Here is a 13,119-nt window from a genome sequence, read left to right on the forward strand (position 1 = left end):
TTATCTAACTTTCTATTATTTTTCTTTTACTGGAGCAAGATTTGCATATTCTCTGCATTTATCAGACTAGTCTGATCTGGCTTTGGCTTTTTTGTTGTTTGTTTGTTTGGTTTTTTGTTTCTGAGAGGTGTCAAATGGATTCAGATGGGAAGTAGAAAAACGTTACAAGAAAACTGTGGTTTCTAAGGATGTGCTTTTAGTGCAGGTTTCCATCTACAGCCGTGTGAATAGTGCTGAGACCAAGGAAAATGTTCTGGTTTAAACCTACTGATATGTTGGCTTCATATTTCTAAAAGTGCTCTTAAAACAGTACAGAGCTGCTTTTCAAATGCAAATGAAGCAGAAATGAAGTATGATGCAAACACCTAGAGAATGTGCATTAACAACCTTGACACGTATTTCAGGGTGACTTTATAACTCTGTTCTAAAGCGCTGCAATCATGCCGGATACTTAAAATATGATAATAAGTGTTTTGCATTTATAAATCATTAATGAGGCTTTGTAAAGTGCTTTTAAATCCTTTAATCTGAAACTTCCGCAGGCTGTTCCCAATGACTGTCATTGCTTTACAGCTCTCTTGCAGGAATCATTTAAAAGATGAAGACTGCAGAATTATGGAGGAAAAAAGAAGAAGAAGAAGAAAATAAAGAAATACTGGCAAATGAGAGGCTTAAAAGATGTTCAGATAAAGTTGGGAGAGCATGAAAGAGGCAGCATGAGCACTTTTTTTATTTTGAAGTCTCCCAGTATCCCACCAGGTAAGACGGTGCCCCAGCCATGATGGCATCTTACTTACTTGCATAGTTGCAGGAGCTCGTACATAAAACCTGCAAAGGGAATTTTTCAGTCCCAGCTGCAGATGTGGCCGCAGCATTAGGGGAACTGGAATCCTCTGCTGCTCATCAGTCTGGTCCAAGCAGCTGAGGAGACTCTGTTGCACAATCATGGATCACTGGTCCATGAAGGAGCAACGTTTTCTGAGGCTGGGATCCAACTTCTTGCAGGGGAAGAAAATTCAGGACCAAGGCGGGAAATACAGTCCTTCTCCCTATATATCATGTAATGTGAACTCACTCCCCTAAGCCTGCAGGTTCCCTAGGTACAACCAATGGCTGAAGTAATAGGTACGGAAGGATAAATCTTTCTTCGGGGTCACAAAAGTAATAGTTATGATCTCTGGCGTCGCTTCATGCCCAGTGTAGTGATTCCCCATAACATCCCCTCCGAGACTTCCATGCACTGACTCGGAGCAGCAAGAGACCTCCAGGGAGATGGGGTTTGCAAGAAGGGGTCCAAATCAGTCCTGCTTAACAGCCAAAGTGGTGTTTATTTGCATCTACTGGGGTCAAGGGCCAGCAGAGATGCTCTAGGGGTGAACACAATCTGATACAAGTGCAGTGTAGGGGGAAAAAAAAAATCCTGTGTTATGAGGCAAGAAATCATGACTTGATTAGAACCTGATTAGTGGAATGTGACTTTGATCCCTTTATTTTAAAGGGATAATATTACTCAATTCATGGGTGTCTAAAATCACTGCTACACTTTAAATATATTAACACAGCACTTTGCATTTGCAAATCCATAATAAGGGCTTGTGATGTGTAGGGAGGCCGCAAGACTTTCTGATAGGAGTTGTTGCCTGAAGGATTCCTCCAACACACCTCATAATTTAGAAGGGATTTACAGACAGAAAAAAATGCCACTCTATTAGAGAAGCCACCAGGTAGAAGGTAAACAACTCCCGATGGGAAAGCTGTCCCTAAGGAAGGGCAGGGCCAGGCTCCCAGAGAATGTGGAGTTCTACCTGATTAGCTTGTCCCGTGGGCTGACAGAGAGGGCTTCTTATATGGGAACACAGAGATGAATTATGCAGAGATAAAAAAATCTTCATCATCCTTTGTGGCTCTCAGTACCCATCCAGACCCCTTGGCCAGGGTCACTGCACGGAGAAGCATCATGGAGGCCAACCAAAGGTTCAGCACAGAAGGACACATTGCCCTTCAGAAAGGGCTAGGATAGCCAGAACCGTTCTTTTCTTAAAATATAAATTATCAAAAGACAAAATCCTAATTTATGTTGGTGAAAGACAAAGAGAGAGAAGACACAATTTACAGGAAATGAATGAATCAAATTTTGAAAGTAACAACAGAGATGGTCATGGAGCTCCTGGCATCAGACTAGTTCTTGGGAAAATGGGAGGTTAATATTGTTATTGAGTCCCCCCAAATCTTATTTTGTTGACAAGTGCTACTGTTTCATACAGCTGTAAAAACTTAGAGCAGGTGAGGATCAGCTCCACAGGTTTTATAGAGGGTTCTTATGACAAATGCAAAACCACTTTTAATGAAAAAGTTAATCACTCTGGTTTCTGAAGCTGTTAAATATTGCCTTTTTAGGGAGTAAATGTGACTCTCCAACTTAAAGTGATGTTATTATCCAAGTGACATAACTATTTACTTTTAGTCATATACTTAGAATATTTGCAGAGGATATGCACTTTGTATGTCTCAACCATTAATGAATATTTGGGACTGACTTTGAAGTTCTTTCCTTTAAAGAAGCCAAAGCAGAAGCTTCAATATTGCTCTACAGCCCAAGGGATCTGCACGCAGACACACCTCAGTGGTTTCTAAATATATAATGGAAGAAAATAGAAAATCCAGATTCTGATATTAGCAATTAGGGAAAAAATACTGAAAATGAAATGTACTTTTGTAGAAAAAAATAATGGTTTTATAAAAATATTTCCATTACTCTTGGAAGTCATCACTTACCCCAGTCTGATGATCACTACAGGATATATTCCCTATGAATGCTGAGCAGGACATTTCCACTGAGGAAAAAATCTGCAAGACAATTCTGGATTGCTCTGAAAAGCAGCTATTTTATAGTGTTAAATCCCAAAGCCACAGACTCTCAACCCCTGCAACATTTCATCCATCCAGTTTCACATCAAAGATTTAGTATGAAATTTTTATGTCTTGTGCAGTCTCTGTTGCTGTTAGCACATGGATGATTCAAAGACTTGCTGTTTTGTCAGGACTTCACGGCAGTCTGGAGTGTCAGATGTTGTACCATGGTGTTTAATTGATATCTGCAACGTTCAACTCAATGCCTGGCTGAGTAGAAACAGCTGATCTGTATAGTTCACCGTCCTTGCACAGTGTGAAAAGAGCTTCCCTTGTATTTACTGTGTCTAGCCAAAGCCATAGTCTTAAATTAAGACTATGAGAGGGGAAAAAAGAATACTTCCCCCCCCAAAAAAAAATTAGAATGAATAAAAATCCAAATTATTAGCTTTTATTTCTCAAGAATTCTGCACAAGATCTCAGGATACAGGACTATGAGGTTTCATGGCAATAAACAGCTAGGAAACAGGGGAGAGATTGGGTGGTGATACTCAGATCGATCACCTTATGGCTTTTATATAACTAATATTGTTGTGCAAAAATACTTCCCCAAAATAGATATGAATTATTACATGGTCCCGTCCTAAGAAACAGTGAAAAATATTTGGAAATCTGCTTGCGTAAAACCCACAAAAGTTCCACAGATCTAGTGCAAGTATGGCACAATTCCCTTCTCCAAATGGACATTCATTAAAGAAGGACCTTGAACTAGCAGAGAAGAAAAAAAATTCTTCCTGAACAGAGAAACATAAATGTCTGAATGATGTGAATTGATGCTATTCTATCTCAAAATCTTTTCATCCTTCTGCAAGAGGACAGACAGCGCTGTGGAGCAATGGGCATGCCATGAGCAATGGAAGGCACAGGGAGCAATGCAGGAAAGAAGACAAGACACCATTTGGGGAGATCAGTGGGATTTGCATGCAAGATGAGCGTGTTGGTAAACACATCATATGCAGAAGCGGCGTCTCTGAGCCTGGGGCATCTGCACCAATATAAAAGGCAGCTCAACTGCAAGCTCTCTCATCCACTCCTCTTGCCTTCTCCTCCTTGGTGAACAAGGTGAGCTGAGATCCCCTCTGCCTCTCCTCTCCTTCCTTGGTCTCCTCTCCCTCCTGCTCTCTGGGTACTCCTCAGTGCTCCACAGCTGATGCCTTTTCCCTGGCTCTCCCTGTGCTCCGGCTGCTCCTCACACGCTGCCCGTGTTTTCCCTGCCCTCTCTTCCAGGTGCACCTCCATCCCGCAGACATGTCCTGCTTCGATCTGTGCCGTCCCTGCGGACCAACCCCCCTGGCCAACAGCTGCAACGAGCCCTGTGTGAGGCAGTGCCAGGACTCCCGCGTGGTCATCCAGCCCTCTCCCGTGGTGGTCACCCTGCCCGGCCCCATCCTCAGCTCCTTCCCGCAGAACACCGCCGTGGGATCCAGCACCTCCGCTGCTGTTGGCAGCATCCTGAGTGAGGAGGGAGTCCCCATCTCCTCCGGGGGCTTTAGCCTCTCTGGCCTGGGTGGCCGCAGCTTTGGAAGGAGGTGCCTGCCCTACTAAATTGTGCGTGGACGGCCCGTGAGCCCCTCAAGCAGGAACCCCAAAGCAGGGGGTGCTGGACTGAGGACGCAGCTGCTGGCCACAGTTTCCCCATGGGATGAGCATCCTTGTGTCCTCCTGCAAAGGAGGCAGGCAAGCAAGGCTGCCCGCCTGTGATGCCTGGAAACATGGCCAATGGATGTGCTCTTCTTCTCCCACTTTCTTCTCTTCATCATGAGTCCTAGATGTCTCCTGCTGCCCTGTGCCATGGGCTCATCCTGAAGCAAGGCTCGCAGGGCCCTGCTCTCAGCCCCTGGCCCTCTGGCACGGCTGGAAGATGTGTGCTCAAGGGGTGGCTGTCTTGGACCGGCCTCGCTGTTCCCGAGACGGCCTCCCTTCCACCATGTGCTGCTTTGTTTCACTCTTTTGACTCATTAAAGTGTTGTTGCATCCTAATATGAGTCTCCTCGTGTTTCCTCCTCCTCTCTTGGGTTATCCTTCCAGGATGCCCTGCACAATATGTGATGCTGGGGAGGGTTCTGGGATGTGCTAAAGGAATGAGGTGGACCTCCTTCCTTTCTTGCTTCCCTCCTGGACAATTGGGAGCAGGGGGAGGAAGGGTGACTGTCCTCTATAGTTGATGAAGACTTCCCAAACTCTCCAGCTCCCTTGGCCATCAACCCCGGGTTGGCTCTTTCTCCCAGGAAATCCTTTCTTGTACTCCCATCTTTCCAAGGTGGCTCTGTGTCCTAACTCTGCAGGTCCAGCTGTAACCCATCTCTATGCTTGCTAACTCCAGCACCCATATGTGAACCATGAACATTTGAGGAAAATCTTGTAAGGGATACTAACTGCATCCTCAGCTCTTGATCACACACATGGGGTGTTGCAGAGCACTAGACCCTTTGGGCAGGGCCTGCCTATGAGTAGGTTTGACCGTGGGAGTTCTGAAAGGCAGGAGATAGGTGAATCGATGCATGGGCTTGTGTGTTTGGGGCAAAAGGACATGTAAAGGGTCCTGAAGACAAAAGGGAGGTCTTTCTCTGTTTCCATAAATGACCGCTTCCTCTTTGGAAGGAGGAAGTCTTTCTTTACGTTGCATGGATTGCTGCACCCTTGGCATGGTATCTGAGGCACACAGGTGCTCTCTTGTGCAAGCCCATTTCCTTGCTTTGATTGATTCCACCTATCATCTTCAGGGAATGCCTGTGCACCTTCACAGCTGCCTTCATTTCCCTCCATTAGGAAGCTGACTTGAGTCTGTGTGATAGGGAGGAGGATCTCCACTCCTCTGGTGGAGTTGCAGCCTACTCTGGGCATGTTCTTTGCTAGCCTTTAGGAAGGAGGACATGGCTGAACCTGTGTGAGGAAGTCTGTAGTGCTCCACTCAGCGCTATCATTCTCATCTGTCTCAGCCATCCTTCCTCCTGTCCTGGGAAATGCACTTCCATGTGTTGTGTCCTCCTCCTGGTATGTGTCCTGGGGCTCACCTGGACTTCCACTCCCTTCCAGCTTGTCACAGCAGTGAGTTCAAGAGCACTCTTGGTTTTGGGGGTGACTTGTTGTGGCGAGGGACTCCCATGAGGTGTGTGGATGTGCTTGGTGTTCAGTCAGTGTGTATGGCCCAAGCTGGAGTTTTGGCATGGGCATGGCAAGGAAGAAGGAAGTAAAGCAAGTCCACAGCGTGTGCTACGGTTGCTGGGGGACACAGGACATGTACAGTACTGACTCACAAAATCATTTGGGAGGGGAATGTCCTTTTTCCTTAAACATGGGATGTTGGTTGTATGAGAGAGGATAGAAACTGTGAGGAGAAGGGAAACTGCAAAACAAGCAGGCTATCTTCACCCCAGGAACAAAGCAAGAGCTCGCACAGAAGCAGAGGTGCCCTGTCTAGAATGATGAAGCCAAAAAGAGTTGCTGTGACCACGGCGCTTGAGAGAGACAGTGATGTGGCCTCTCTCACAAATGGAAGTCCAGTCTAGAGCTGCCAGATCACAAGGAGACCATCCCAATTGTTTGAGACCAGGCTTAGAAGAGGGCCCCAGGAGGAAAGAAGCTGACATGGGCTGGTGAGGCTGGATGTCTCCTTTCCTTTCCCTTCATCTTCTGCCCATAATTCCATGCAATTCTCCAGGGAAACCTACACGTCTTTAATACAGTCATTTGAAAGGAGCTGGGTGGTGGAACAGGCATGTCTTGAGCATGGAAATGAAAAGGCAATGTTGCAGGGAACAAAAACCAGCGTCTCCATTTCCTTAATTGGGATTTTTTAAATGCAAGATGAGAGTGTTGGTAAACAGATGACATGCACAGAGGGCGTCTCTGAGCCTGGGGCATCTGCACCAGTATAAAAGGCAGCTCAACTGCAAGCTCAATCATCCACTCCTCTTGCCTTCTCCTCCTTGGTGAACAAGGTGAGCTGAGATCCCCTCTGCCTCTCCTCTTCTTCCTTGGTCTCCTCTCCCTCCTGCTCTCTGGGTACTCCTCAGTGCTCCACAGCTGATGTCTTTTCCCTGGCTCTCCCTGTGCTCCGGCTGCTCCTCACACGCTGCCCGTGTTTTCCCTGCCCTCTCTTCCAGGTGCACCTCCATCCCGCAGACATGTCCTGCTTCGATCTGTGCCGTCCCTGCGGACCAACCCCCCTGGCCAACAGCTGCAACGAGCCCTGTGTGAGGCAGTGCCAGGACTCCCGCGTGGTCATCCAGCCCTCTCCCGTGGTGGTCACCCTGCCCGGCCCCATCCTCAGCTCCTTCCCGCAGAACACCGCCGTGGGATCCAGCACCTCCGCTGCTGTTGGCAGCATCCTGAGTGAGGAGGGAGTCCCCATCTCCTCCGGGGGCTTTAGCCTCTCTGGCCTGGGTGGCCGCAGCTTTGGAAGGAGGTGCCTGCCCTACTAAATTGTGCGTGGACGGCCCGTGAGCCCCTCAAGCAGGAACCCCAAAGCAGGGGGTGCTGGCCTGAGGACGCAGCTGCTGGCCACAGTTTCCCCATGGGATGAGCATCCTTGTGTCCTCCTGCAAAGGAGGCAGGCAAGCAAGGCTGCCCGCCTGTGATGCCTGGAAACATGGCCAATGGATGTGCTCTTCTTCTCCCACTTTCTTCTCTTCATCATGAGTCCTAGATGTCTCCTGCTGCCCTGTGCCATGGGCTCATCCTGAAGCAAGGCTCGCAGGGCCCTGCTCTCAGCCCCTGGCCCTCTGGCACGGCTGGAAGATGTGTGCTCAAGGGGTGGCTGTCTTGGACCGGCCTCGCTGCTCCCGAGACGGCCTCCCTTCCACCATGTGCTGCTTTGTTTCACTCTTTTGACTCATTAAAGTGTTGTTGCATCCTAATATGAGTCTCCTCATGTTCCTTCCTCCTCTCTTGGGTTGTCCTCCCAAACTCCCCTGGGCAATAAGTGATGCTGGGAAGGGTTCTTGGATGTTCTAAGGGAATGAGGTGGACCCCCTTCCTTTCTTGCTTCCCTCCTGGATGATAGGGAGGAGTGAAAGGAGGGGTGGTTGTCCTCTATATGTCACAAAGTCTTCCCAAACCCTCCAGCTCTCTTGGCCGTCAACCCAAGGTTGTCTGTATTTCTCCCAGGAAATCTTTGCTTAACCTGCCATGTCTCTAAGGTGGTTCTGGGACAAGGCAGAGATCCAAGGCAGATGTAACCCTTTGAGGTCTTACTCCAGCCCCACCATCTCCCATCAATGCCCGTTAACCTCCCTGCATCCACACCTGAGGCAAGACACTTCAAGAAGATCCCCCAAGGGTGAGGAATTGGCATTCAGTTTGGCCACAAACTGAAGCACAAAAAGTCCCAGAGGAACTTAAGGAAAAAATTTTTAACAGTGAGGGTCCCAGAGCACTGGAACAGGCTGCCCAGAGAGGTTGTGGAGTCTCCTTCTCTGGACATCTTCAAACCTGCTTGGACGCAGTCCTGTGCCACGTGTTCTAGGTGACCCTGTGTGTGCAGGGGGTTGGACTAGATGATCTCCAGAGGTCCCTTCCAACCTTCAGCATTCTATGATTCTATGATCTCCAGCTCATGCTAAGCAGAGTGTTGCAGGACACTAGAGCCTTTGGGCAGAATGTCTGTTTTGGAGGGGAGGTGGTGCCTGCCCGGGGCTCTACTGAGCACCTGTAGGAAATTGCTTCCTTGCCTGCTCTGGTCTGCTTTGCTCTTGGCTGTGAGGGAAAAAGCCCTCAAACAATAGTGATTTATTCTGTTGTCTTGAAGACTTAGAATGCTGCTTTATCTGAGAAAGAAAATATTCCCTAGTATGTAGGATGACTTTTCCTTCAGCAGAGGTTGGGGAATCACAGGGAAACATCTCCAAGCATTTCAAGAGTTGTCTGTAAAAGCTGTATGTAGAGCCCAAGCACAATTGTCCAGCAGCATATGGGTAGGGAGAAGGAAGAGCTGTGAAGACACAAAGCACCCATTAGAGAACCCTGAGGTGTCTGCAAGGTTGAGGAGTGGACAAATAATACTGTGTGACACTGTGATATGGGAGAACAACATCCATCTATTGGGAGAGCTTGTTCAGGAGACAGAACAAGCATTTAGGAAATGCTGAGAGATGTGACAACGCAGAACTGGTCCTGCAATGTCTCCTGAAGGAGAGGCAGATGCCAAAGAGAGTCTAAAAGCACGTCAGAATAGTCTGCCCAAGTGAAAAGACGTCCAAGACAACATGAAAGAACTTGGAAGCACAGAGAATTAAGGATGTGGCCTCTCCTGGCAAAAGGAATGTCTGGTCTTTTATCATAGGTCTGGAGAAGACCTAACTGCATCCATTAGGACAAAGTTTGAAGCCTACCCTTGGAGGGGAAGATGCTGACATCAGCTCAGGAGGTTGCACTACTCTGCCTGATCTGTGTCCCTGCCATGATGTGTAATATCCCTAGGAAACTTGTGGGCCTCTAATGCAGACACTTGAAAGGAGCTGAGTGGTAGAATGGGCATGTCCTGAGCACGGAAATGAAAAGGCAATGTTGCAGGGAACAAAAAAAGGCATCCCCATTTCCTTAATTGGGACGTTTTGCATGCAAGATGAGCGTGTTGGTAAACACATCATATGCAGAAGCAGCGTCTCTGAGCCTGGGGCATCTGCACCAGTATAAAAGGCAGCTCAACTGCAAGCTCTCTCATCCACTCCTCTTGCCTTCTCCTCCTTGGTGAACAAGGTGAGCTGAGATCCCCTCTGCCTCTCCTCTCCTTCCTTGGTCTCCTCTCCCTCCTGCTCTCTGGGTACTTCTCAGTGCTCCACAGCTGATGCCTTTTCCCTGGCTCTCCCTGTGCTCCGGCTGCTCCTCACACGCTGCCCGTGTTTTCGCTGCCCTCTCTTCCAGGTGCACCTCCATCCCGCAGACATGTCCTGCTTCGATCTGTGCCGTCCCTGCGGACCAACCCCCCTGGCCAACAGCTGCAACGAGCCCTGTGTGAGGCAGTGCCAGGACTCCCGCGTGGTCATCCAGCCCTCTCCCGTGGTGGTCACCCTGCCCGGCCCCATCCTCAGCTCCTTCCCGCAGAACACCGCCGTGGGATCCAGCACCTCCGCTGCTGTTGGCAGCATCCTGAGTGAGGAGGGAGTCCCCATCTCCTCCGGGGGCTTTAGCCTCTCTGGCCTGGGTGGCCGCAGCTTTGGAAGGAGGTGCCTGCCCTACTAAATTGTGCGTGGACGGCCCGTGAGCCCCTCAAGCAGGAACCCCAAAGCAGGGGGTGCTGGACTGAGGACGCAGCTGCTGGCCACAGTTTCCCCATGAGATGAGCATCCTTGTGTCCTCCTGCAAAGGAGGCAGGCAAGCAAGGCTGCCCGCCTGTGATTCCTGGAAACATGGCCAATGGATGTGCTCTTCTTCTCCCACTTTCTTCTCTTCACCATGAGTCCTAGATGTCTCCTGCTGCCCTGTGCCATGGGCTCATCCTGAAGCAAGGCTCGCAGGGCCCTGCTCTCAGCCCCTGGCCCTCTGGCACGGGTGGAAGATGTGTGCTCAAGGGGTGTCTGTCTTGGACCGGCCTCGCTGTTCCCGAGACGGCCTCCCTTCCACCATGTGCTGCTTTGTTTCACTCTTTTGACTCATTAAAGTGTTGTTGCATCCTAATATGAGTCTCCTCGTGTTTCCTCCTCCTCTCTTGGGTTATCCTTCCAGGATGCCCTGCACAATATGTGATGCTGGGGAGGGTTCTGGGATGTTCTAAAGGAATGAGGTGGACCTCCTTCCTTTCTTGCCTCCCTCCTGGACGATTGGGAGCAGGGGGAGGAAGGGTGACTGTCCTCTATAGTTGATGAAGACTTCCCAAACTCTCCAGCTCCTTTGGCCATCAACTCCAGGTTGGCTGTTTCTCCCAGGAAATCCTTCCTTAGACTCCCATGTTTCCAAGGTGGCTCTGTGTCCTAACTCTGCAGGTCCAGCTGTAACCCATCTCTATGCTTGGTAACTCCAGCACCCATATCTGAACCGAGAACCTTTGAGAAAATCTTGTAAGGGATACTAACTGCATCCTCAGCTCTTGATCACACACACAGAGTGTTGCAGAGCACTAGACCCTTTGGGCAGGCCCCGCCTATGAGTAGGTTTGACCGTGGGAGTTCTGAAAGGCAGGAGATAGGTGAATCGATGCATGGGCTTGTGTGTTTGGGGCGAAAGGACATGTAAAGGGTCCTGAAGACAAAAGGGAGGTCTTTCTCTGTTTCCATAAATGACCGCTTCCTCTTTGGAAGGAGGAAGTCTTTCTTTACGATGCATGGATTGCTGCACCCTTGCTCTGGCATCTGAGACACACAGGTGCTCTCTTGTGCAAGCCCATTTCCTTGCTTTGATTGCATCCACCTGCCATCTTCAGGGAAGGCCTGTGCACCTTCACAGCTGCCTTCATTTCCCTCCATTAGGAAGCTGACTTGAGTCTGTGTGATAGGGAGGAGGATCTCCACTCCTCTGGTGGAGTTGCAGCCTACTCTGGGCATGTTCTTTGCTAGCCTTTAGGAAGGAGGACATGGCTGAACCTGTGTGAGGAAGTCTGTAGTGCTCCACTCAGTGCTATCATTCTCATCTGTCTCAGCCATCCTTCCTCCTGTCCTGGGAAATGCACTTCCATGTGTTGTGTCCTCCTCCTGGTATGTTTCCTGGGGCTCACTCGGACTTCTTCTCCCCTCCACCTTGTCACAGAGGTGAGTTCAAGAGCACCCCTGCTTCTAGGGGGGACTTGTGGCGAGGGACTCCGATGAGGTGTGTGGATGTGCTTGGTGTTCAGTCAGTGTGTATGGCCCAAGCTGGAGTTCTGGCATGGCAAGGCAAGGAAGAAGGAAGTAAAGCAAGTCCACAGCATGTGCTGTGGTTGTTGGGGGACACAGGACATCAACAGTCCTGACTCACAAAATCATTTGGGAGGGGAATGTCCTTCTTCCTTAAACATGGGCTGTTGGTGGTATGACAGAGGGTGGAAACTGTGAGGAGAGGGGAAACTGCAAAGCAAGCAGACTATCTTCACCCCAGGAACAAAGCAAGAGCTCGCACAGAAGCAGAGGTGCCCTGTCTAGAATAATGATACTGAAAAGAGTTGCCGTGAACATGGTGCTTGAGAGGGACATTGATGTGGCCTCTCTCACAAATGGAAGTCCAGTCTAGAGCTGCCAGATCACAAGGAGACCATCCCAATTGTTTGAGACCAGGCTTAGAAGAGGGCCCCAGGAGGAAAGAAGCTGACATGGGCTGATGAAGCTGGATGTCTCCTTTCCTTTCCCTTCATCTTCTGCCCATAATTCCATGCAATTCTCCAGGGAAGCCTACAGGCCTTTAATACAGTCACTTGAAAGGAGCTGAGTGGTGGAACGGGCATGTCTTGAACATGGAAATGAAAAGGCAATGTTGCAGGGAACAAAAACCAGCGTCTCCATTTCCTTAATTGGGATTTTTTAAATGCAAGATGAGAGTGTTGGTAAACAGATGACATGCACAGAGGGCGTCTCTGAGCATCTGCACCAGTATAAAAGGCAGCTCAACTGCAAGCTCTCTCATCCACTCCTCTTGCCTTCTCCTCCTTGGTGAACAAGGTGAGCTGAGATCCCCTCTGCCTCTCCTCTCCTTCCTTGGTCTCCTCTCCCTCCTGCTCTCTGGGTACTCCTCAGTGCTCCACAGCTGATGCCTTTTCCCTGGCTCTCCCTGTGCTCCGGCTGCTCCTCACACGCTGCCCGTGTTTTCCCTGCCCTCTCTTCCAGGTGCACCTCCATCCCGCAGACATGTCCTGCTTCGATCTGTGCCGTCCCTGCGGACCAACCCCCCTGGCCAACAGCTGCAACGAGCCCTGTGTGAGGCAGTGCCAGGACTCCCGCGTGGTCATCCAGCCCTCTCCCGTGGTGGTCACCCTGCCCGGCCCCATCCTCAGCTCCTTCCCGCAGAACACCGCCGTGGGATCCAGCACCTCCGCTGCTGTTGGCAGCATCCTGAGTGAGGAGGGAGTCCCCATCTCCTCCGGGGGCTTTAGCCTCTCTGGCCTGGGTGGCCGCAGCTTTGGAAGGAGGTGCCTGCCCTACTAAATTGTGCGTGGACGGCCCGTGAGCCCCTCAAGCAGGAACCCCAAAGCAGGGGGTGCTGGCCTGAGGATGCAGCTGCTGGCCACAGTTTCCCCATGGGATGAGCATCCTTATGTCCTCCTGCAAAGGGGGCAGGCAAGCAAGGCTGCCCGCCTGTGATGCC

At 49.9% G+C, this 13,119-nt stretch overlaps 4 protein-coding genes across 4 annotated transcripts; all 4 read left to right on the top strand.

Moving 5' to 3' along the window:
* Nucleotides 1-4,143: 4,143 nt before the first annotated feature.
* On the top strand, nt 4,144-4,455 carry LOC104568527 (feather keratin 1). Its single transcript, XM_010215427.2, has one exon. It carries the CDS (start codon nt 4,159-4,161, stop codon nt 4,453-4,455), a length of 297 nt encoding a protein of 98 aa, XP_010213729.1. The 5' UTR covers nt 4,144-4,158.
* A 2,567-nt stretch (nt 4,456-7,022) lies between these two features.
* Nucleotides 7,023-7,334, top strand: LOC148592215 (feather keratin 1). The gene has a single exon (XM_088535374.1). The coding sequence runs from the start codon at nt 7,038-7,040 to the stop codon at nt 7,332-7,334; it is 297 nt and encodes a 98-aa protein (XP_088391500.1). The 5' UTR covers nt 7,023-7,037.
* A 2,134-nt stretch (nt 7,335-9,468) lies between these two features.
* On the top strand, nt 9,469-10,092 carry LOC148592216 (feather keratin 1). Its single transcript, XM_088535380.1, has 2 exons — nt 9,469-9,605; nt 9,772-10,092. Exon 2 carries the CDS (start codon nt 9,796-9,798, stop codon nt 10,090-10,092), a length of 297 nt encoding a protein of 98 aa, XP_088391506.1. The 5' UTR covers nt 9,469-9,605; nt 9,772-9,795.
* A 2,555-nt stretch (nt 10,093-12,647) lies between these two features.
* On the top strand, nt 12,648-12,959 carry LOC148592217 (feather keratin 1). The gene has a single exon (XM_088535381.1). It carries the CDS (start codon nt 12,663-12,665, stop codon nt 12,957-12,959), a length of 297 nt encoding a protein of 98 aa, XP_088391507.1. The 5' UTR covers nt 12,648-12,662.
* The last annotated feature ends 160 nt before the right edge of the window (nt 12,960-13,119 follow it).

This window comes from Tinamus guttatus, unplaced genomic scaffold, assembly GCF_059628265.1.
Source record: "Tinamus guttatus ecotype Peru unplaced genomic scaffold, ASM5962826v1 Tinamus_guttatus_pri_ptg000629l, whole genome shotgun sequence".
In the NCBI taxonomy this organism is placed as follows: domain Eukaryota; kingdom Metazoa; phylum Chordata; class Aves; order Tinamiformes; family Tinamidae; genus Tinamus; species Tinamus guttatus.

Coding starts and splice junctions, on each gene's coding strand:
- LOC104568527 (XM_010215427.2), top strand. CDS start 4,159: ATGTCCTGCTTCGATCTGTGCCGTCCCTGCGGACCAACCCCCCTGGCC.
- LOC148592215 (XM_088535374.1), top strand. CDS start 7,038: ATGTCCTGCTTCGATCTGTGCCGTCCCTGCGGACCAACCCCCCTGGCC.
- LOC148592216 (XM_088535380.1), top strand. CDS start 9,796: ATGTCCTGCTTCGATCTGTGCCGTCCCTGCGGACCAACCCCCCTGGCC.
- LOC148592217 (XM_088535381.1), top strand. CDS start 12,663: ATGTCCTGCTTCGATCTGTGCCGTCCCTGCGGACCAACCCCCCTGGCC.